This window comes from Malus domestica, chromosome 03 (assembly GCF_042453785.1).
Source record: "Malus domestica chromosome 03, GDT2T_hap1".
Classification (NCBI taxonomy): domain Eukaryota; kingdom Viridiplantae; phylum Streptophyta; class Magnoliopsida; order Rosales; family Rosaceae; genus Malus; species Malus domestica.
The window spans coordinates 11,795,875-11,822,144 of NC_091663.1; the positions used below are offsets into that span (position 1 = coordinate 11,795,875).

The window sequence follows — 26,270 nt, forward strand, 5'->3', positions numbered from 1 at the left end:
ACTCTTAGGCAAAAGGTACTTCTGACTCTCATTTCTCAAATAAAAAATGTCCCTCAAAAGGTCAAAGCAACTTACTTTGGAGTTAGGTAGTAGTAGCATTTAGAGAGAGAGAGAGAGAGAGATTTCACTTTTCCCCTTGTTGCACAGTTCATATAATAATGCCATTGTTCCTTGAAATAGTGGTTTATTATTATTGGGAGTGACAAGATTTCTAAATTATTATATTTCTTGGTTGTCTATAGACTTGGTTTTCCTTCTTGTTTGGTGATAAGCTAGATCTCTTCTTTTTGGGCAAAGTAGCTTTAGAGGCAATGGGGCATGGGCTGTAAAAAAAAGTTCTAATAAATCTACTCCCATGTGAGATGACTTTTATGTGATGCTTAAATTTTAGGGAATTTTAACGAAAAGCACCCGGTACTGTCAGTGGCGGATCCAGGAAATAATGTTTGGGGGGTCAATAAGGATAGCGCGCGCAGCGCGCAAATTTTTTTTAACAGAAACGACATGCATATCGTCATTTCATCGAGTCTACTTATTCTACTTCCAACAACTCCACGCACCTCCGCAATCACATGCGCTGCCATGGTGCAACACCGCTTTCTACTTGTCACATATCCGGCTCAAGGCCACATCAACCCTTCCCTCCAATACGCCAAGCGCCTTATCAACACTACATGTGCGCATGTCACCTTCGTTACCAGTCTCTCAGCTCATCATCACATAGGCAATGGCTCAATTCCAGATGGATTGACTTATGCGCCCTTCTCTGATGGGTACGATGACGGGTTTAAGCCCGGTGACAACATCGACCACTACATGTCGGAGTTGCGGCACCACGGAGCACAAGCCATCACCGACCTTGTAGTCGCAAGTGCAAACGAGGGTCACCCTTACACTTGCCTAGTCTACTCATTACTTCTCCCTTGGTCGGCAGGGATGGCACATGAACTTCACCTTCCACGCGTGCTGCTTTGGATTCAGCCAGCCACGGTTTTCGACATCTACTACTATTACTTTAACGGGTACAAAGATCTCATCCGGGATAATACTAGTTCTGGTACGAACAATGTCCTTCCATGTCCAATAGAATTACCAGGTTTGCCATTATCTTTCACAAGCCGAGACCTTCCCTCCTTCATGGTGGATACAAATCCGTACAATTTCGCCATGGAGTTCTTTCAGACCTTTCTTCGAACACTTGGTGTGCAGCCAAGGGGTCGCACCAGCAGCTCCAAGGGGTCCCTAAGGTTGTTTCCATGGCTTCCAAGGGGTCGTGCGACCCCATTGACCCCACTGTGGATCCGCCACTGGGTACTGTTTACTTTAACGAAAAACCATATTTTTACACTAAAAAGTCAATCCTGGTACTATTCATTTTACCCTTTATTTTGTCCTTATCATTAAAACTCAAAGTTTTCAAGCCTTTTTCATTAGTTTTTCTTAAATTTTAAGTCCTTTACACCGTCATTTTGGTTTTCTGTGTCGATGTTGCCGCAACAGGTGTAAGTTTTTTTTCGTTTTTTCATATGACGTCGTATCATACATCCAGCGATAATGTGTTTGTTTTATGTAAGTTGCGCTCAATAAAAGGAGCTGCGGGGGATATATGAGCTGTAATGTAAGGGGACTTTTCCTTTGAAACTTTCGTGCTTTTGTCGAGGCAGTGGAAGGCGTGAGGATTGAGAATAAAGTTTGGTTTTTCTCTTTATACACCAAGTGCCGGGGTTTTGCTCAAAGCAAAAAGACAAGTAGGGATACAAGGTTGCATTTATAATAAAAGCGACTCATGAGGCGGTGGAGAGGGAGAGGGGAGAGGGGCTGGTGGTGGTTGAAGTGGGTGGCGTGGTGGTCCTCGATCGTGTGACCTGTCTCAGTATTTTGGATGTTAGGGTGGTGAAGACTGGACTGGACGTGGACTAGACTGGATTGGACTCGAGGGAATTGCGTTGCGTATCAAAAGTCCTTTTGGGTCCGTTTACGTGATAGGATATTGTATTTTAGATTGGTTAAGTTAGGATTGGAATGGATAGGTGTTGATAGATAATGTTTGGTATAGACAACTCAAGTTGGATAGCTTGGGATAGCTAAATGCATGGGACAAGGATTGTCTGCCCTCCCACTTTCGGTGCTCTCCCATGCCCTTCTGTTTGTATGGTCACGGTTAAGCTACTCAACATTTTATATTACTATTTATTTTTGTCTTATTATCTCTATAAAAAAAATAATATAAAATGTTAAGTGACTTAACCGTGACTACACAAAACAGGAGAGCAGAGGGAGGGCAGACAATTCTTGTCCAAACACATGATAGCAGCGTTTTTACTCCAACTTTGACCATACAAACATCTCTCTCCTCACTCTCTTGGGATGTGGGACAGCTAGCTTAGCAAATAGGCAGGCATCGACCCACATCTCTCGCGACCATCCACGCCCACCATACGACATTGCTTGCAACATCGACGGTGTTGCTCGCGACGAGACGAAAGAGAACGCCAGCTAAAACAAAAACGATGAACACCGGCAAATCGAAGAAGCAGATCGCTGCAAAACTGAAAAGAAGATCGAAGGTTTTTCTTATTTGTTACAATTTTTCTCGACAAACATTTGCTGAGTTACGGATCCAGTTTGATTGAAAATTACCTACCAAACGAGCCTTTATGTCCAAGCAGTGACTGTGTACATGCAGTATGACAGTACGTGTTGGATCTTTGTGTCCAAGCGGAGGCTTTTGGCCCGTCAAGATTTGTGCAAGTGAACCATGTTAAAAATTAATTTAGCTATTTAGTTTAATTTTCATCTTCAACAACACTCTTTATTCTAATAAATTTTGAGAACATTCAAATTCAACTTACTCATTTTTTTTTTAAAACAACATTCTCTACATCGTGAGGGTTTTCAGTCTTGGTTCAAGGAACCTCTTGACCTGTTGTATCTTTTTGTGCTTGAATGTATGGTTGGTTGTTTGGTGAGGGGCTGCTTTGTTGTTCCCTCTCTGTGGTTTGTGTTGTAATCAACCTTTTTTTCATGAGAGTTTTAACGAAAAGGGTATTGCACTATTCATTCTTAATCAAAAGGACATTTTGTGTATGAAAAGTTCATAATAGATCAAACTCTTTTCTTTATTTACTCTTATGCCATTATTTTATTATTGCAACGGGGTCCACAATGATGTTGACCTTTCTGTCTGAAAATATATTATTTTCCATGATGCTATTCAACTTATACTAATTTGCTGCCAGCTCTTCATGCTTCCATCATGTTGTCGATGTTATGCAGCTCTTCTTCTGTCAAATTGTTCCAGTACTGTTCATCGCTTTCTACTAGGTTTGCATCTCTTTCTCTATCTTCTTTCACCTTGTAGTACATTTATGCTGTTTCTTCTTTGAAATTTTGAGGCTTCTAATATGGCTGATGACTGATCCTTGTCTTGCTGTAAATATACATTTCTTCTTCTTCTTCTTCTTCTTCTTCTGCTACTAATCCCATATCATACCTAAAATCTTCAAACTCATCTAAGGCTAGCATTTGGATCCCTTGAAATTTTAGAATATTTTTGTATGAAGGAGTCCACCTATGTGAGGAGATATGGGATAGTCTAAAGGGCTCTTCATTAATCATGGCTATATGCCTAGCTTTCTTCTTATGCATATGTACATACCAATCTGGAGGACTACTAATAAAACTTAAGCAAATTTCTTTCTATTTTTCCAGATAATCTTTTGCTAATTTTATAAGTTTTTCAGGAAATGATTCTAGTTGGGAAATATGGTTAATGAATATTTTATCAAGATAACCAAACTTTAATAGTAAGGCAGGGGTAACTTCTACCACATTATGCTTTTTCTGATACTCATAACTAAAATGACATGGTCTAAAATCTCTCATGTTAATCCTGACCACAACTATGCTAACCTTTGGTTTACAAATACAATTCTCTGCACTATCATAAAGACATGGTGGATATATCTTTGAAATAATATCTATCTCTGGTTTTGGATCAAAGATGGACTGATACAAAGCACATTGTAATTATAATTGTAAATCTTTCATGGACTGTGATGCTCTGCTCAGGATCTCATTTTGCATATCTGATGACATTATTCTTAATTTTGCTTCTGAAATTTTTTCTAATAGGATATCATCTATTATTAGGTCTAAAGATATATTCCTAAGAAAACTTTCATATCTTTCTTATTTTTCTTTGTCACTCAGATGTTGATACTGCTAAATTTCAATATCTTATTCTAAGAGCTAAATCTAAATATTTTCTATGGGCTCATTAGCCTCTTGTTCTATGGGTTCAATAACCTCTTTTTCTTTATTCTTATGCTGATCAGTTTCTAAACCTATTTTTAATTCTCTTTTCAGGGTGTCACTTGCTTTCTGCTGTATTCTAAAAGATTGGAGTTCTTGGTTCATTTTGGTAAACTTATTAAGTAATGACTCATGGTCCTTAGAAATGACTTGAAGGTTGTGCTCCAGAGAATGAATATGATGATGGCCTTGATGGATGCTAAAATTAAAACTATCAAACTCTTGTTCTAAGGCTCTAATTAATTTTTCATGACTTAACCTCATGCCTGACTGTTTGATTTGGAAATTCCAAAAATTATCTAGGAGAACCTGCTGCCTATCAGAAAGCCCTGGTACTCTTGACCTATACCTTAAAGTTGGATTTCTGATTCATTCAACAATATTGCCATTAAAGTTGAAAGTTGGTATTAGTGGTGATGCTGATTTGTTTATGCTATTTCGGAAACCATTGAATGATGGAGGCCCATGGTGCATCATTATGCTACTAAAAGGTGCTCTTCTGCCTTGTGGTCTTGTGCCATTTGAGGATGATGATCCACGATATTCCATTCATGTTCAACAAATTAATCTTGATAAGCAATCAACTAATGTATTGTCATTACCTTCTATATGTTCAAAAATTGGTTTTAAAACCATTTCTTGTAATTGAATTAATAAAATTAACCCATCTTCGAACTGCTTGTTTATTAGCATGTATCTTGTTATAATGAGAAACAATATTTTGACAATCTGTTCTAATCGTAAATACTTCATTATGTAAAAATAAAGAAAAATGCCTCAAGTGAATTAATTATTCCTAAAATTTCTAAATCCGTTGACTGTAATTTGACTGTACATCACTAAATTTTCCTGATGAATATCTACAAACATGTTCGTCAGACTTTGGTGACTCATTTTGCTTTTTCTGGTATAATATACCTGCCCATCCTAATGATGAAGCATCAGTTTCAACTATTTTATAAATATCATCCAATGGTAATGTTAATGGCTTAAGTTTAGTAATTTCTTCCTTTATATTTTGAACTAATTTAATATCTTCACTATTAAAATACTTTTGTCCAGTTTTGCTAGTTTTACTGTATAATACTGCTATTTTTCTTCCAAAATCAGGGATAAAATTTCTTGCATAATTTAACAATCCTAAAAATGCTTGTAACTTTTTATCTTCTAACTTATCTGGAAATTCTAAAACCTTTTTAACTATATGATCTTGTAATTGTATTGTACCTGACTTGATATACATTCCTAAAAATTATATATCTTGCTTTTCTAATGGTATTTTATTTTTGCCAATCGCAATTCAATTATTGATAAATTCTTGTAAAACTATCTCTAAGTGCTTTCTATGTTCATTTCTATTTTTACTATGTACTAAAATATCATCTACATAAACACTAAAAAAAATTATCATATTTCTTGAAAATTTGATCTATCTTTCTTTGAAAGATTGATGGAACATTTTTAAGTCCAAATGGCATAACAAGCCACTCAAAATGTCATTCTGGACAAGTAAAAGCTGTCCACTCAATTGCTTCTTCTGCTAATCATATTTGCCAAAATCCTGATTTACAATCAAATTTACTAAAATATTTATTCGCTTGAATTTTATTTATGAGCTCATACTTGTTTGGTAACTTATAACTCTTCATATGTATTATCATAATTTCTTGTAATTATAAACTATTCTAGCCTTACCTCTCTTAAGCTTTGAATGTTTTCTCACAATAAATGCTGCTAATCTATGTCTAGACTTAGATGGTCTAATTACTTTTAAATTTAACAAGTCTTTTATTTGCTGATCAAATTCTTGATTGTCTATTAAACTACAAGGCATATTAGCTGTCTTACTGGTTAAATCTAGATTAATTATATCTAATTTTGCTAATATTTTATTTTTACTCCAATGTCATTGTGGGTCTTCTCCTATAATCCTAGTTTGTTCTGCTAATTACAATAATTCTTCTAAACTCTTTGGTTTATTTAATTGTAATATTTCTATACGGTTCATTCTTCTAAAATTGGATATTCATGTTCAAATATTTCTTCATCAAACTCTTATATGTTATTATGCTCATCATTTTCTTTTGGGTTTTCTAAACAATAACTATCTTGGACACTAGACTCTTATATACTTATGCTTTTGTATGCTTCTACAATATTACTTTGGTCAGTTATTGTAATGTCTCTTTTGAAAAATGTTATGTTAGAATTCATAAATAAAAAACCTTGTAAACTTTTCAAAAAGTTTAAACCTAAAATGAATGGGTATGATCCTACTGGTGAAACAAATGTTAATGGTAAATTAAATTGTTGTTTTTCTACTTTAATAGACTCGTTATTAATACAATGTGTTACATAAATTGGTCTCTCATCAAACCGTGTTATTCTCACTGGTTTTGCTAATTTTTGTCTATATTTTTCTGTATGACACTTTTTGTACTTCCTGTATCTATCATAGCTGTTGTTTGTATTTTGTGTTATTTTGCTAATTCTATTTCACAATTTATGGTAATTAAAGAACTATTTTTTTTGGCTTTTCTATACTATAAACAATATTTCCTAATATTTCAGTATTTTCTTGTGATTCTGCTGACTTAATTTCTAATAACTTATTATTATAACACTTTTCGCACAATATTGAATATGTATTATAGTATTTATTTGCAACTAATTTACTACACTTATGACATTTTTCTGGCCAACCTAAATTAATATATTTATACTCTTCTTCATGTTGTTCTTCTATAAATGCACACATATACTCTTCTAAATCACTATTTGAACTAATTGAATCTTCAAAATCTGAATTTATCATGTTAATACTCTCTATACAATAAATACTCTTATTATCACTTAAATCATCTAAATTGTATATTGACCGAATATCTTTATCTTCTTCTAACTTAAACAATTCCATCAAATGTACCTTTTCTCTCGATTGTTTTCCTAATTTTGGACATTTAGGTCTAATGTGTCCAGTCTCTCCACATGAATAACATTTACAACTACTTTTATCTTTTGATGCTTTATATTTTCTAATCCAAGGTCTGCCACTTTTTTTCTTAAATTGTTTTGGAATATATTTTCTCTTCCTATATGTCCTTGAATGTCTTATGTTGAAATTCTTATGCTGTTTGTAGGGTTTATATGACCTATATTTCTTTTTGTATATTTTCTTATACTTATTTTTCTTATGACAACTATACTGTTGTGGTAAATCTATATTTTTACAACTCATATAAAATTGCTTCCTAATTTGTTTCTTAGCCTTTATTTGACTACACTTTTGTCTAAGTATATCATATACATGTTGAATTCTAGGTCCTATTGCAACATCATTTTTCTTTGGATGCTTTTGCAATTCATTTCAAATCTTTTCACCTATTGGTCCTTTTATTTTTGTCATATAAGTATCTAATAAATTAATATCACCAATTCTACCTGTTCTACCTAAATATTTAAAGAAATCTGTGGTATACTCAGCTATATATTGTAAATCACAAATTTGTAATTGCTCTTATTTGTTCTTGTTCACTTTTGTCATCTAACCTATTATGATCTAAAAATTCTTATTTAATCAAAGTAACAAAACCATCAATATTAAAATGTCTTTTGGCTGCCTGATGCTATTCTGGATTTTGAACTTTCCATGACTGGAAATAATAAAAAACTAAACCATCTAAAGTATGTTCAAAATAATCTAACATATTTTGTGAATTACTAAAATCTAACATTAATGCTCCATGTACGCAACCTTTTTCCCATCTTTCAATTGTTCTCTCCCAATCTTGTGGATCTTCATTATCTAAGTTTAATACATTTCCTGCTATATTAATTTGTTCTAACCCTTTCAAATATGGAATCCTATTTTTTCTAGATGGTTTTATCATACTTTCTTCTATGTAATCTACTCTTCTTTTTCATTATATTATTCATTTGTTGGTCTAAAAAATTATTGGTCAGTTCTACCTGTGTATCCTGGATTTGGATTTTCTACTCATGATGTGCTACTTTCTTATGTTGGATTACATTCTGCTTTCAATTCTAATAAACTATTATATTCTTTTGATCCTAAAATATGTTCTACTCCTATTTCTAAAATTAAAATTTTCATCTCTTCATCTAAAATTCTGTGTAGTCCTAAATCACATGTCTTATATTTTTCTAAATATTGTTCTTCATCTAAATGATCAATATCTTCTATAAGCTTATCTACAATATGATCAAAATTTTGCTCAACTAAATTAATATCTAAATTATCAAAAGCCATATGAATACTCTCATTTTCGATATCACTTTTATCCTCTTCTATTTTTTCTAGTTGCATGTAATTACTAAACCTAATTGTTGCTTGACTTGTACTAGTTTCATATATTTGTACTTTATTTGGTTGTCTATTTCTTGCTACTTGTAAATTAGGTAATGTCCACTGAGTTCCTTCTAAAAAGCTATTATCTACGGGTTTTGCTTCTATCATATTTACATGTTTGCTACCAAATGTTTGAACTAAATTTTGAAATTCTAAATTAAACTTATGATTATATCTATCAGACACTTTACCAATATACATTATGTGACAGCCCATCCCTAATTTTACTATTTTATGAATTTTAAAAGTGTGAATTTACGGAAATGCCCTAGAGGTGAAGGTTTTTGGCTTTCGTTGACCAATCTATAATGAGACGTACGAAATTCTTTTAGTGTATTCATGAAGTACTCGACGATACAGATGCGTAAAAGCAAGCAGAAGTAAATTTGGAGTTACGGGTAAAGTTATATGGAACTGCAAATCCGAAAAGTCCGTTGGTAAAGACACTATTTATTATTTTATGCATTTATCATATTTATATGGTTACTATTTTAATCTTAGTAGATAGAAAAGTTAGGAAAAAAAAAGAATAGGGAATCAGAGATAAGGGAAAAACGGAAGAAGAATGAGGGGGCGGGATTGCCCAATTGTGGAAGAGGAATGAGGGAATGAGCAGCCAGTGAGGAAGAGAGATGAAGAGAATGGCCAATCAGAAACAGAAGAAGGGAGGGGAAAGGAGAGAAGAAAGTGGGGGAAACACGGGTTGGCCCGTGTAACCTATCGGGCACCACTCACACCGCCCCTTTCTCTACACTTTTCCGTCGATTTTTCGGCAATCTAACCCTCATCACCACCTAAAAACAAACCCTTATCTTCCCCTCTTCCATTTCCAACCAAATTTTATTGGGTTTGAGCATGAATTCGAGTAAAACGAAACCCATGGTGAAACCCAACTATTGTGAAGGTAACCCATTAAATTACCACTACCAAAACACTCCCCTAGAACCCAGGAACAAAGCCCAAACAAGTTTTGGAGCGTCGAGTTTGATTGGAGGACGAATTTGGAGAACACCTAATTTAAAGGTTTCTGTACGGTTTGAGCTAAATTAGGGCTTTTCTTGGCTAAATTGGCCCTAGTCACATGTATAAAACTTGTTCCACTCATTGAGATCTTCATTCCTGTAAAATTTGAAAATTTTAGAAATAGTTGATTTTTCTGGTGAGTCGGGGCGGCCGACCTCCACTTGTGGCTGCGCGTGCGCCGAGGTATCCCTTGACATTCCTAAGTTAAATTTGATACTCAAATTCCATATGTGAAGTCTGATTGATGAAATTTCAGTCAATTGAACCTAGTTCCATTAAGGTCCACCACTTGAATATTATAGCAACCGACGATCTGACCGTTAGATCGTCACCAAACTTTATTTCATTATAGTACGTAATATTTGAGGACCATAGAAACTTACGGATCGAGAATTTGACGAATGGATCTTCCCGAATTGGATTTGTAAGTTCATAAAATAAAATGTTGACCGACACATGGTTTTGGCAATTGGTGGAGATCCGACCATTGGATCATAATGAAACCTTAGGACGTTGTTCTAGAAACATAATGTGGATCCTTGGAAGTAACGGATCGGAAATCTATGATGTAAATCTTCCGAATTGAATTGCGTAGGGATGTGTTTTATGTAAATTATGTATTCTATCGGTAAGAACTCTGAGATGTAATTTGATAATTGTTCTAGACGACGATGGTTTGTGATGTCTCAATATGAGTGCTGGGGAGTCATAGCGCGGACCTCAGGTGAGTGGGTCCTTTCCTTTATATATATATATAATTGATAATTCCACAAACGGTTATAAATTGATTATTGCGTATAATTGCTGTGAATGCTTTGAAGTACTAATGCGAACTACGAATGACTTGATCCCTATTTAGGGTACGTAGGCAGTCTAACGAGACATTAGATGCAGCCATACCATAATTGAGACAATAGCCTTGGTTGGGAAATTGTGCAATGTGAGGGACATTGGTGGAAAATGTGAGATTTAACCTTATGATTTAGTTATGGGATGTTGGTCATAAATCATTGTGTGAAGGATCGAGAAATTGAAGTAAAGAATCGTAAGTATTGATAGTTAGTTAAATTAGTGTTTAGTTGAGCTTGTCATTGATAACTATTTCCGAAAATAAATAGTTCGGGAGTAGGGCGTTACAGATTATGCATTTTATGCCATATTAAAAATATATATATATATATATATATGTATGTATATAATTGAAAATGCTATGACATGGTTGAGTATTAGATTGCATCATGGTATATTCATATGTATATTACCTGCTCGTAATTATTGTGAACGCTTTGAAGTGCAAAGGTGAACACAGGACACCTAGGTAAGTTCAGGTGAGTTTATGGTATTAGTTGAAGTGATGGAGTTATGGCATGACTACATGTACGTTTTAGGTAAATCCGACCTTGTTGTACAAGTTGCAATGATAGGCAACTCTGACATTGCCGTACATGTTGCCCATGAGTCGTACATGTTATAATAGATGCAATTAGAGCTCTTAAACCTACACCCCGGTGTTAGTGCTCCCGCCTTTGGCCAGGGCCTAACCTTCACGTGATCGTTTACCTCCCGCACCATATGCTTACCTTAGATTCAAGGTAGGTGCTAACCTGTTGTACAGACCACATTAGGTGGTTTCGACTCGTAGGTGACTTGCGATATTTCGCACAGCCTTCACGTGATCGTAGCACTCAAGCGTAATTATTTACACCCAGCCTGTCGTACAGACCACTAGAGGTGGTTCCGACTCGTGTGCAGGGATATGTGATGAGCTATGGGTTTAGTCGTACATGTCACTATAGGTGACTTTGACTTATGAGCTAACATTGACTGATGAGATATGGATAAGTCGTACAGGTCACTATAGGTGACTCTGACTTATGAGCTAGCAGTGATTGATGAGATATGGATGAGTCGTACATGTCACTATAAATGACTCCGAGTTATGTGCTAGCTTTGATTGATGAGATATGGGTGCAGTCATACAGGACACATTAGGTGACTCCGACTTACGTGCTAATATAAATTATTGAGCACATGATTAGTTATATTACTGATGAGTTGCTGTGTAGTGGTATATTTATGGAATTACTGTTGATATATTTTTGATTTCACATTGATATGTGATATGATTTTCTGGAAACTATACAGGTGATGCATCGAGGGGTTACAATGTTTTAGAAGGCTTCTATTAAAATTTTTATTTCTACGGCAAGTCACCCTTGTTTTGTTTTTACCTTCCAGGTTTTATTAGCTGAGTTTTCTTATCGTCGAGGATTCGTGGCAAATCTTAGTATTGGAGATTTCTTTCAAGGGTATGATTCTTAATCCACTTTACTGTACTTACTTATGCTCTAACGTCACGTGTGAAGTGGGTTCATTTCCGCTCACCAGCGCATTCTGGTTTTTAGGCACTATTAGGTTTAAATTTATTCACATTTTTCCACATCATCATACTTTATGGCTTCGTCACCTTCCAAGTGTCGGCCAGCACAGCTCGATTCGGAGTTCTAGTGGACATCCCGGGTCGGGGTGTGTCAGTTAAAAAATTGTCACATCCCAAACCAGGCCCCACCACATCCTGGGTTTGACTCCGCCATTGCACGATATTGTCTGCTTTGGGCCCCGACCACGCCCTCACGATTTTGTTTCTGGGAACTCACACGAGAACTTCTAGTGGGTCACCCATCCTGGGATTGCTATCGCCCGAACTCGCTTAGCTTCAGAGTTCCAATGGAACCCGAAGCCAGTGAGCTCCCAAAAGGCCTCGTGCTAGGTAGAGATGGGAATATACATATAAGGCTTACATGATCCACTCCGCTGGGCGATGTGGGATGTTACAATCCACCCCCCTTAGGGGCCCAATGTCCTCGTCGCACATTTCCAGCCATGGATTGGCTCTGATACCAAATCGTCACATCCCGGCCTGAGCCCCCACCACATTCCGAGCTCGACTTCGCCATAGCATGATATTATCCGCTTTGGGTACCGACCACGTCCTCACGGTTTTGTTTCTGGGAACTCATACGAGAACTTCCCATTGGGTCACCCATCCTAGGATTGCTCTCGTGCGAACTCGCTTAACTTCGGAGTTCCGATGGAACCCGAAGTCAGTGAGCTCCCTAAAGGCCTCGTGCTAGGTAGAGATGAGAATATACATATAAGGCGTACATGATCCACTCCCCTGGACGATGTGGGATGTTACACATTAAGCTAATACACAAATTTTTATACTCTCATTTCATATTATAATTTTTTGTTCTTATGCTTACTTTAATATATTTACTAAATTCATTAATTGTCATAATATAATTTGGAATACATCCTATTACTGCTAAGTTTGAACTTAAGTCTACTTCAGCTGTTACTATTGCTGCTTGTTGGTGATTATCCCATCTATCATCATATATGTATACTAAAGCTTTTATGCCTACTTGTGCTCTGGTTAATCCTGCTATTTCAATTAATATTGTTCCTATGTGAATCTGACTGAAATGTAATTTTCTCAAATGAGCAATTGCTTATTTACTAATTAAGTGTAACTTCTTTATCAATACAACTAACTTCATGTTGACTGATGCTACTTACAATTCTGCTTCTATTTTCAAATAAACCTAATTGATACAAATTATATTTATTTTTCAGTGTTCTCTCAAAACCTCTTCTAATAAATTCTTGTGCTTTTTCTTCATTTGGATAAATATCTTTAGCTCTAACTATTTATTTTCCTTTTCTCCTAAAAAGTTCCATTTTCTATTATCAAAAGGATTTATCTTAGGTCTTCTAATATAATTATTTGTACTTAAAGTTAAATTTTCTAATTTTTCTAACAAAGATGGTGAAAGTGATGAAGATGCGTTATGTAAAGCTTGATTTATTTCTGCTATTTATTCTTCAACTTGATCTAATTTTTCAGCCAAACTTAAAACTAATTAAATTATTTTGCCTAATGAGAATATTAGTACTAGCTACTTGTGTTGAAAAATCTGTTAAACGTACTGGTTCTTTATCTAGCTTATTAATTTCTTTCAAAACTTGGATATATTTTTCTTCTAGTTCTAGAATCGGTCATTAAACTAATAATTTATCTATTTTATTATGCAACATATCTACTTGTTCACTCAACTCTTTTTGCACTAATTGTATTTTTTGAACTTCTAATCTTAATTGCTCAACTATTTCTAATGATATAAGTTCTACTTGCTTAGGCTTACTATCTATGAGGTCAATAAGTTCTTTTATCTCTCTTTTGCTAGAAAACCTTTGAATATTTTATTATTATCTTCTAATTGAGATGTAATATAGTCTAAATTTTGTCTAATTGTTTTTATGGAATTTTTCTGAAAATGCTCTAACAACTGGTTTAACAAATGATTATACTTATTATTTTCTAATTTTATATTTTTGCTTGGCTAATAATAAGATCTACAATACTATTGGCTTGTGGATTTTCTTCGCTATGCAGAATATGATTATGCTTTCTCAATGGAAAATAACAAACTAAACTATTTTGGTCTAAAGTTATTTTTCTTTTCTGAGGTTCACTAATTTCTAAATTAAGATAATTTATCATCAACTATAGTCTACCTTCCTCTAGAGTTACGACTAACTGGTTTATTAGAAACTTTTTTTCTTCTCTCAGGGTCTCTAAAGTTTGATTTGTTGCTCATTTTGCTTCTAAAACTTTATGCTACACTTATGTATTATTATATTTACTAATAAATGAAGGATGTTCAAGATAACTAAGATAAAACTTCTGCTTCTTTAAAGGCCTGCTAATTCTTTTGGATATGTATGCTAATCTTGTCTTTATGCTAATTATAGTTGGGTGTCTGAGACAATAAATACCTGGTGGTTGTGGTTGACAAGGTCTACAAGAACAATAATATCTGTTGTTCATACAAAATAAACAAGTGTGATATCAATTGTGTCAATGACTTCCGTCTTCAAGGTACTTTACTATTATAATTATACTATTAAAATGCTAAACTTGGCTCTGATACCAGATTCGCAAATCAAGCCCGGTTAAATAGTCGGATGACCATTATAACAACTATACATAAAACCTTGCACATGGAACTCGACATGTTTCAGCATGACGGCCACTTACAGTACAAGTATAAGGCCTTAACGGCTGAACTCAGAGGTACCTTGGCTAATGTCCAGTTATTTGTATGGCAATCATTCAACTATAACAGAGTGATCGAATAAAGTATGATCGTCAGTTTAGCAGGTTAATAATATAACTACAATAATGTTTCCCTGTTTTGGACTAGAAGTCTATTTAAACAAACACACTAAGGAAAGAAAAGAAAACAAACTTACTTAAGACTTGAAGATTGCTTGAATCTGTACAGTTGAACTTTTATTGATATATAGAATGTTTACAAAGAGAAGTGTTTACAAAGAAATGTTTACAAAGGATGCTAGGAAGGTTTTGGATGCTTGAGTGTATGAGGATTGAAGGTTGGTGTGAGTATGGTGTTTCTCTGCTGTGTTGTTTTGTGTGTTCTACATGGGAGGAAAAGCTCCCTTATATACAAAACCTAATTCCTAAACAACAAAATAACTTTTCATCTATTTACAACTTTTTGAGTAGTGACAGCACACTGTTTCTTAAAGCTGTCAGCACTGTTTCTGGAAGCTGGCTGACTTGTCTTTGCTTTAATGAAGGTCATGTGAATCCATGTTGTCTTGGCTGCTGCAATATTTGCCACCTTAACTTTTGTATTCAAGTGTTTTCTGAAAGTGTCAGTCCTCATTTTTCTTCTTTTGGATGTACTCTTTGGTGAAGACCACGTGAATACTTGGACAATTTTGTACAGATGTTTGAAGGGTAGCATCGGCATTTTTGAAAACTTTTGTCTTGATGATTAAAAGAAAACCTTTTTGGGTGTTTTGGATAGTTTTCCCTTTTTTTATTGAATGAATTTGCTATCGTTGCTCTTAAAAAAAAGCCCATCCTTGAGTTTTATTTATTTTTCAATATTCAGCTGATGAACAGTTACTCTGTAAATTTAAAGAGTGACTGTTCATTATACTATAATAAAGACTCTTTCATAAAGGCTGTTGGAGGTGTTTTCTTTTATTTTTTATAAATTGGCTCTTAAAAATAGTGTTTGGGTTGTTTTACACACTTCTTACAAGTAGTAAATTGCCCTAGTGGTCATGACATTTCTTTTCAACTTGTTGCATCTCAAATTTAAACCATCACCCCTCTCATTTTAGTGTAGAGTATTGCTTGTACTAAAAAGAAAAAGAAAAAGAAAAAAAAATCTAAAAACACTTCTTACTTAATGAGACCTCCTTATTCAATTATGCAATTTTGTTGTGCATTAGAGAAAGTGTCATTCCCATAGCCAATGATTTAGAAAGAGGAAGAGAGATATCCTAGTTATAGCTAACATTCAGTTGGTAACACCAAACTTATGAAACCCTATGGGTTTCATTTGGTGGGCTGACATGGACTAAAGTTTTCTATTTTGAATTGGTTAGGCAAGTAGAGGTGACAAGTTGAATGGAAATTAGAAGTCGTGCATTCAGATGGAAATTAGAAGTCGTGCATTCAGATGGAAAAATGTATCTTTCCTAATTCAAATGAAGAGTTGTAACTTTTAACTTTTCATGAATAGTCACACATGCTTTGACACACCTCGACCTTAAAATCATGGCGTGCTGGCCGTCATGTAGGCATGACGTAACCAAAAGTGCGACACAGAAACAAGAAGGTAAAAGAAATACGAAGGAATAAAAACCAACTACTAGCAATAATATCCAACTAACATGCTAGAGTGAGTTTAAGAGTGAAACACATATAATCAGAGCATAAGTACTAAGTGCAGTCAAGTAGGACCATTACTAAAGTACAACACCCGAAGGTGAGTCCTACATTTAAGTAGTTTGTCAGAACGCCGTGGAAATCCTTGTGAGTCACCAACACTGCTAACTAGAACCTGGAGGGGCGCAAAACAAGATTGAGTGGGTCAGTAAAACAAAGCTTTTCGAAAATATTTCAATTAATAATACTTCTAACCCCTCGCTGTAAAACCTGTATACTTTCCCAGAAAAATAATATATATATAACCATATATAACAGTAAATAACTCAAATCACAAGTCTTTAACACTTTTCATGAAATATGCCATGCTATGCTTCAAAACATAATAAGGATGCATCAATATAACAGGTGAAATAAGGAATCAACCGGAGACTCTGCAGTTGTCCTGTACGGCTAATTCTATAGCTCAATATCCAATCCAACCGGAGTCACCAACTGTGACCTGTACGGCACTACTCTGCACATAAGTCGGAACTATCTGAAGTAGTCTGTATGGCAAGAATGGTGTAAGAATACGCTCTAGTGCTTCTCTCATCAACAACAACTGTATAATAATCTAAAGTCACCTACAAGTCGGAACCACCTCTAATGGTCTGTATGACATGTCGGAACCACCTTTAGTGATCTGTACGACATGCACCTACTTGGATCCAAGGTGAGCGTGTGGTGCGGGGTGAATAATATAAGCACTAACACCATGGATGCAGGATATGAGCTCTCAACATAAATCACATCAAACAATAAACTACATGAACAACATAAAACTCACCTGATACTCACCTGTGCGTCCACAACACCATTTAACATATATGCATCAAATACTAGTTCATATATTTCATATAATAGGTATGCATGACATTTTAAAACATACTTTCATTTAAATTCAATTTCTGGGAAAAGTCAATAGTATATAGGTATATACAGAAAATAACTGCCCACTCACTGGTATTTCGAAGGGTCGTAACCCCCGTGACGCCCTTGAATGCGCTCGTCCTCGGGATGGGTCTCACCTATATGCGAAACATCTATAAAAACGTTATTTAAAGCACATAGGAAAAACTAGCTAATAACTTCTCATACATTGCTCAATGTTGGTATTTGAATATACCAACGCTATCTACTCAACCTCAGGATCATCACCAAATTTTTAGAAATTTTTTTGGAAGCCTCACGCGCCCTCACGCACCGGCCAAGGCACGGCCAGACGCGCCACCCATGCGCGACACGTGCCTCACACACGAGGTTGGGATGGTGACGCCGTTAGGAATATTCTGTGGAATATTCCATCTAATCCTAACAGAAACCGTCAACTTTAACTAGCGGCGTCAAAATATTTCGTCAAAATTGACAGAATATTCGTCGTCTTCAACCTCCAGCTCCGGTGGCCGTCGCCGGCGCCGGAAAACTGGGGATTTTTCAAACTTCTTATTCTTTGTTAATTCTCAACCATTTCTCACGAAACTTACACCAAAATGAAGCCCTAAGTATGTAGAATCACGTTACACAAGTTTCAAGGTCTAAAATCCACTAGATCTTACCTGAGGAAGCTCGATAATCCGGCCAAATTTGAAAAGCTTCGTTCTCAGTCCTTTGACGTCCAAATTCTACCAACGAAGCACCCCGAAGCTCGTGAAAACCTCCTTGAGCTTGCTATGGTCCTAAAATTCACAAAAACTTAAGGGTTTAAAAGTTCGTGAATAGTGACCAATTCGGGGATTAGAAAAACTAGGGATCCTTACGTCCAATTCCTTCGATTCTTCTTCTCCGAGCTTCCTTAGAACCTCATAAAGCTTTCTAAGAGCTTCAAATTCCCTGAAACAACCATATTTACATCCACATGAACAATACTCAAAACTGGGGTTCGGATTTCATGAGTTTTCGAAGGTTCTAAGTTCCAAAAATGGTACCAATAAACTCACAAGCTTGCAAGGATTCTAAAACTTACCTTTTCAGTCTCGATCTGTGAAGAAATGGGCAAGTTCCACCTTTGTTCGTATGTGCACAGTGCACGGGAAGAAGAAACCGAGAGGGGAGAGAGAGAGGAAATCCACGGGAGAGAGAGAGAAGTACTTTAGGTGATGTGTGATCCTCCTAAGACCCTAACCACACAAAATGCACATAATTTTTTAATCCAACTTAACTTTCCAAAAACTTAGGAAGGTATGTTTTATTCAAATAAATAAGTCACACATACCTTAGTAACCTTTAAGGGCAATTCCGTCAATTCACATCCACGATAAATGAAATTTCGGGACGGGCTGTGACATGCTTTTCAAAGAAACATCTCAACTTCTATAAATAGGAAAAATTCCTACAGTAATTAAGAAACTTTTCATTGTTTACATAATCATACACAAAGTGTACTAAACATTAGAGAATCTCATTTGAGTCCGTGTGAGAGAGTTTTCAACACAATCGTGGTTCATTGGAGCCTTGTGATTTGAAGTGCTACTATTACAAGGACGTAGTCGTTGTAGCCTGGGTGAAAAGCGCCGATCAACCATGAGAACAGTAGTGGGCGTAAACTTGTCTTGAGGACAAAATGTTTAACATTTGCCTCGACCAATTTTTAAGTTTTTCTAATCATTTTCATGTGCATTTAACATTATTTTTTCTTGGAAAATTTTGCTTAAATTGATTCATTTTTCAAGTTGTTAAGATCTTCATCTTGCTATGCATAGATATTTCTCTCTTGGTGTGTTACATAGAAACATATTATACTTATCGTTGATTTTGTTTATGCTCATTTCAAATTGAACTACCTAGTTTCTGAATGACCACACGTGATTGTGTTGAAACTACAAAGTTTGTTTCTTGTTAGCAAGTAATTTAAAAATGCACACATGCAGCGACCAGGAATATAACAATCTACTTGCTTTCATAACTCTACCTTTATAATATTCTTATGCGATTACATGTTTATGACTTTTCAATCTGTCAGTTATTTGGTTACTCAATGCAGAACAGTAGGCGACTCTCCTATTAGTCGCACCATTTCGTACCAATTTTGGAATAGATGAGTTCTTTTAGTGCAATCGGTTCATATCCATGTGCATACACATGCATATATGTGTGCATGCTCTTAACTTGATATTTTCTCCAGAATTTGAAAAGAAAAAAAGTCAAATGGTTCTGCTTTTGTTCCCAGGCACATAGATTTCCGAGATGCCGTAGATGTAAAGTGTCTTAAACCCAATATCTATTTGTGATATGCATACCAGTTCCGTTATTGTTTATATATTTTATATTTATACAACTTATTTGCATAAATATTGGGGTCGGTCTATACATAGATAATCGCATATATATGTTGGAGGAATTAGGTGTTAGAACCAAAAGATAGCACAGCGCTTTTGCAAAGTTTGAGTGCACGAAAACTGGGAGAATTGTTATTCAACTAAACAAACGTTGTGGCTAATAAATAGCCTTACACGGAGATAGAAAGGAAATAACCACCCACGATTTTACAGGTCCTATAATCGTGGGTATAACTACGTTAAAGAGAAAAACAATCTTGTTCCTCAAGTTAAGGAGGAATTATTCAACATAACAAAAATAAACCTAAAAACAAGGAACCCTAACCCTAACGGCTAGAAAGCTCCAATAGTTTCATCATCCTCCCTTAAACTGAATGCCACTGTCATTCAGTTTACACCTGGACATTCACACACACCCAGTAAGCCTCACATCTTTAGAAAAACATCAAGCTTCAATGGCTTCGTTAGAACATCTACAACTTGTTCTTGTGTAGAACAATGAATTAGCTCCAAAGTTCCATCCTTGACAAGATCTCGAAGAAAATGAAATCTTACATCTATATGCTTGCTACGACAATGCATCACAGGGTTCTTTGAGAGTTTAATCGTTGATATATTATCACAAAACACCACCGTTGGACTGCTCTGCACTTGATTTAGATTATCTCGAATTCTTCTTAACCACACGACCTGACATGCACTTGATGTTGCAGCTATGAACTCAACTTTGGTGGTGGAGAGACTAACCAATGATTGCTTCTATGAGGACCAAGAGACAGCTCCCGAGCTTATTAGAAAAACGTAACCTGAAGTACTTTTCCTGTTGTCTTGATCACCGGCATAATCACTATCTGTGTACCCTATGAGTTCTTCACTTCCTCCCTTCTTGTAGAACAACCCAAAACTAACTGTGCCCTTTATGTACCTCAAAGCTCTCTTTGCTTCCAGTAAGTGAGACTCAGTAGGACACTCCATGTACCTATTAATCAAACTGATGATAAACATCAAATTGGGGCGTGTGGTAGTCAAGTACATAAGACTTCCCATCATCTGCTTGTAGATAGTACTATCAACTTCGATTCCCCTTTCATCTTTCGTGAGCTTAAAGCCAGGAACCAATGGATTATGTACTGAGTTACATCGATCCATATTGAACCTTTCCAGAATCTCCTGAGCATATTTCCTTTGACTGATGAAGATACCATCTGTCCTTTGTAATACTTCAATACCAAGGAAATATCTCATTCTCCCAAGATCAAGGGCGAAGCTACAGAGGCGCAAGGAGGGGTGTCCGCCCCTCCCCTCGTCGGAAATCTAGCCTTGGAGGGATGGTTTCGCCCCTCTGGTCCCGCCGGAAATGATGAAATGCTGTATGTTTCTGGGTTTTCCTTGCTGCTGCGCGCAGGGTTCTAATTTTTTTTTAAAAAACCAGGCCAGAAAGCGAAGGCGTTTTGGTCCTGCTTGAAAAAAATTAAAAAATCCTTCCTTTAGTGGGACGACGTCGTTCTGTTATTGAGTTAAAGAAAAAAAAAATTATTTAAACGGGGACCAGTCATCACTGTATCCCCTCTTCTCCTTTTTAATTTGGGCCTGCCACATTTCGGTTTTAACTCCACCATATTCTATTTTGCTGACTTTTTGTTTGTATTATCTTTTTTTTTTAACGTTTTAATTTCCTCATCATTTTCTCTATTCCACCATCTTCCTCTTTCTCAATTGTATTCCATATAAAAATATTTACCTAAAACTCTCAAATAGCAGGTCTTAGGTTCGATTATCGTCAAAAACGAATCTAAACCATTTTATTATGGCTAGCCCAATGTGAAGTTTAGCTAATTTCCCCTTAAGATAAATAATATTGTTTGTTAATAAATAAAAAACTCCCAAATAACGTGTAAACATTTTGTTATCCTTTTAAAAAAAAAAAATATAAGTATGGTTCAATGTTTATTTATAGATTATAGTACATTTATTAAGTGCAATATATACTTATTTATATGATACATAACAAAATTTACGTAAATCCGCTTAAGCCTAGACTAGCTTCCAGCCCGCCGCCCTGCTAGTGTTTAGTGTCTTTTAAAACCTTGGTTTGTATTGATAAATTATGAACGGCGTTAATATTGTCTACTCCGATTTGGTTGTCTACATTTTTGAGATATTTTACCCTTTTAAGTTTCGCCCCTCCCCCTGACGATTTCTGGCTTCGCCACTGCCCAAGATCAATCATGTCAAACTCGATCATCATGGATTTCTTAAATTGTACGAACATCACCTCATCATTGCCAGTAAAAATAAGATCATCAACATACAAACACACAATTAAAATTTTACCTCCATCCGCAGTCTTAATGAATAAGGTATACTCATAAGGGCATTTAGTGAAGCCTTCTTTGATGAAATATGCCTTAATGCGACTATACCAGGCTCGGGGAGCCTGTTTGAGCCCATACAGCACTTTCTTGAGTCAATAAACCTCAGATTCATGCCCCTTCTGTTCATAACCTGGAGGCTGACCAACGAACACTTCCTTATTAATTTCCCCACAGAAAAGCTGACTTGACATCAAGTTGGTAGACCACCCAAGCTTTCTGAGCAGCAAGAGATATAACAATTCAAATGGTGTCCAAGCGAGACACAGGCGCAAATACTTCAGTGTAATCAATTCCATGTTGCTGACAGTATCCCTTGGCAACCAGCCGAGCGTTGTATTTGTCTACTTCTCAATTTTCGTTGAACTTTGTCTTGAAAACCCATTTAACTTTTATGGTTTTCCCTCCTGGTGGCAGCACTACTAATTTCCACGTGTCGTTCTTCTTAATGGCTTGTATCTCTTGATCCATGGCTTTCCTCCATTTCTCAAACTTCATTGCTTCTTGGAATATGATCGGATCCCCATCAGTGAACAAGGCTAAATGTGCCAAGTTTGCACTTTTTTCGTCAGAGAGACCTTGTCCAGTTTCATAGTCTCTCATCCACACTGGTGGTTGCTGAGCTTGCATTTCACGAGATGAATTTTCATCATTTGAAGTGTCACCATTAGACTCGGGTTCAGTTTCTCCAGATTCTTCGTTGGCTTCAGACTTTTCTCCATCTCCCTCGTCTCCCACTTCTGCTTCTTCTTCAGTCTCCCACTCGAGATCAGCCAATATGGCTTATTTGTGACCATCATCCCAATTCCATTGTTGCTTTTCTTCAAATACTACATCTCGACTAACAATTATTTTATTTGAAAGAGGATCAAATAATCTGTAAGCCTTGGATTCCTCACTTACCCCCAGTAGAATGCATTTGAGACTCTTGGCATCAAGCTTTACTCTTTTATTGTCATGTACATGTACGTGGGAAATGCATCAAAAAACTCAAAAATGGTCCACTGATGGTTTGTGCCCACTCCACGCCTCCTCAGGTGTTTTGTTCTTCATGACAAGAGTTGGACAACGATTTAGAACATGCACTGTCCAATTCACTGCTTCAGACTAGAAGGTTTTTGGGAATGTGCTTTGTTGACAACATGCTTCGCACCATATTCATAATGGTGCAATTCTTTCTTTCCGCGACATCGTTTTGCTGCGGTGTATAGGCAGCCGTTAACTGTCGTTGGATTCCATTCTCATTGCAGAAGTTTATGAATTCCTGCGATGTGAATTCTCCCCTACGGTCTGTTCTAAGGCTCCGTATGTATGTCCCAGTTTCCTTCTTAACTCTTTCTTTGTAAGTTTTGAATGTGGCAAATGCTGTTGACTTCTCCACCAAGAAGTAAACCCAGTTTTTCTGCTGAAGTCATCGATGAAGGTGATAAGATAGCGTTTCTTGCTATTTGAAATTGGGTTGATCGGTCCATATATATCTGCATGCACCAACTGAAGAGGGTTGAAGGCTCTCCACATGCTCTCTTTTGGAAATGGATCACGGTGTTGTCTTCCCACCAAGCAGTTTTCACACACCTTTTAAGAGGTTTTAAACTGAGGTAACCCTACCACCATGTTCTTTTGTTGAAGCACTTTGAGCCCATTCCAACTAAGATGTCCATATCGACAGTGCCAGAGATTTGTTGGATCTGTGGTCAGTGAGGAGAAGCATAGTTGTTCCGTTGGTGCTCAACGAGCAAGCACAGCAAACATCCTGTTATGTGTCATCGCAGTTTCCATGATTAAACCTTTCTCACAATGAAAGATTTTGCACCTTCCACGTTGGATAAGAACTGTCAGTCCATTTTCTTGCAACTGACCAATGCTCAACAAGTTGTTTTTCAGGTCTGGCATGTAAAAAATTTCTGTGATTACATGCACAAGCCCATTTACCTCCATGCGAATCCTACCTTTGCCTTGTACAGTGAGACTTGAGTCGTTGCCAAGCTTCACCAATTCTCGAAAGCTGCTATCAAGATCACAAAATAGGTTTTTGTTCCCACACATGTGATTACTACACCCAGAGTCAAGGAACCAAATGTGCTCCGCCGCATTCTCTTTGGAATTCACGAGAGCCATTAACAACATCTCCTCATTTATTTCTGCATAATTCGCCTTCTGCTCCTTGGCTCGCTTAGGGCATTCCCATTGAAAGTGCCCTAGTTCGTGACAGTTGTAGCACTCTAGGGTAGATTTGTCAAACCCAAACCTACCCCTTCCTTTTCCTCTTCCTCGATAAGTGCCTCGACCTCCACTTCTTCCTCCTTGCTGGGATCCATGAGTGATTTGAAATGATTGTTCATCATCCACATGTCGGCTGATCTGTTGTTCATGCACCAAGAGGCTGCTCTGAAGCTTGTCTATGGACATTGTGTCCAGATCATTGGATTCATTGATGGAGCATACAACGTAATCATTTTTTTAAGTCATAGACCTCAAACTCTTTTCAATGATTACCACATCATCCATGCGCTCCCCATGCGTTCTCATCTTGTTGGGTATGATGAGAGTTTTACCAAAATAATCATTAACCGACTCCCCAACTTTCATATGCAGCACTTCAAACTTTTTGCGAAGAGCTTGCAGTTGAGCACGTTTGACACGTGCTATTCCTTGATATTTTTTGCTTCAAAGAATCCCATATATCCTTTGCCATATATTTCTTCAGAATGGTCTTCAGTATTGAACGATCAATGGCTTGGAACATATAGTTCTTAGCCTTGAGATCTCTCAACTTTTGATCCTCATGATCCCCGTCTCTATCAAGTTTCAATACTCTTTGGAACACAGAAAATTATCTATCAGTATACTCCAATGGTCATAGTGACCATCAAATCTTGGAATGGCAGGTTGCACGAAACTACTCTTGGATGCCATATCTTGATTTCTTCACTCCAGTACCTTAAAACTCAAGCTTTTAATCAGGCCCCGTGATGGGGCTCTGATACCAGATGTTAGAACCAAAAGATAGCATAGAGCTTTTGCAAAGTTTGAGTGCACGAAAACTGGGAGAATTGTTATTCAACTAAATAAACGTTGTGGCTAATAAATAGCCTTACATGGAGATAGAAAGGAAATAACCACCCACGACTTTACAGGTACTATAATCATGGGTATAACTATGTTAAACAGAAAAACAATCTTGTTCCTCAAGTTAAGGAGGAATTATTCAATATAACAGAAATAAACCTAAAAACAAGGAACCCTAACCCTAATGGCTAGAAAGCTCTAATAGTTTCATCATTAGGGAGATCAATGTCTCCAAATATTATGAGAACGAGACATTGTCTTACTGCAGACTGGCTGTAGACTATCTGCAAAACTATTGTGCTTAATCAGTTGGCCGTTTAATTAGTGTCTGGTATTCAAATTAATTTGATACCACTTAGAAAAGGCAAGTTGATCACTGACATATGTGCATTCGCCAAAAAAGAAAAATGTATCATTTGAGAGAAAAATAATGTGATGGCTACCCCCGAAGTGTCAAGTGAGTTTTGCATAACTCATGATTAGTCATAGTATCATGAAGTTGCTGAATGGTGACACAAAAGCATTGTTGAATAAAGAGATTTTATCTTTACAGAGAGTTCCTACTTTTTAATATGAAAAATAATTTATTAATGGCGTTTTAAAGCAACCACAATGTGGTTGAATTGTGGGGTGTGGCTTAGCTATCATTGAGATTATATATCAACTTAAGAAGAACGAATAATTTACTTCTAGAAAGTGATAATAAAGATGTAGTAGATTAGTTTACTAGACGGTTTTAAATTCTCTCTTATAAATGAGTTAAGGTATTAAGAGGTTAAAGACCTTAAGAAAAATACTTTAAATGTGGGGGAAGTCTACTCGAACTGTTAGCAAATTACTTACTAAGTTCGATCGTATGCTTGTTTGGAGGAATTAAGTTGGAAAAGAACTACTTTCGAATGAAATATAATTTCATAAAATGGAAGTGCACACCATACGTCATCAACCTGGTGGATCCAATTATTAAAAGGTTTGACTAGAGAGTAAGTTGTATCATTGAGGGAAATGAGTTAAAAGCCCGTAATTAGAGTAGT

General features: G+C 36.2%; 1 protein-coding gene and 1 long non-coding RNA gene across 2 annotated transcripts; one reads left to right on the top strand and one right to left on the bottom strand.

Moving 5' to 3' along the window:
• Nucleotides 1-582: 582 nt before the first annotated feature.
• LOC139194654 (phloretin 4'-O-glucosyltransferase-like) lies at nucleotides 583-4,397 on the top strand. The gene is made up of 3 exons (XM_070819549.1): nucleotides 583-1,096; nucleotides 1,210-1,311; nucleotides 4,369-4,397. The coding sequence occupies exons 1-3, from the start codon at nucleotides 583-585 to the stop codon at nucleotides 4,395-4,397; spliced, it is 645 nt and encodes a 214-aa protein (XP_070675650.1).
• Nucleotides 4,398-19,905: 15,508 nt separating this feature from the next.
• On the bottom strand, nucleotides 19,906-25,208 carry LOC139194432 (uncharacterized). The gene is made up of 2 exons (XR_011579256.1): nucleotides 22,009-25,208; nucleotides 19,906-21,041 (listed from the first exon to the last, which is right to left on the bottom strand). It is a non-coding gene; the product is annotated as an uncharacterized lncRNA (long non-coding RNA).
• Nucleotides 25,209-26,270: the final 1,062 nt, after the last annotated feature.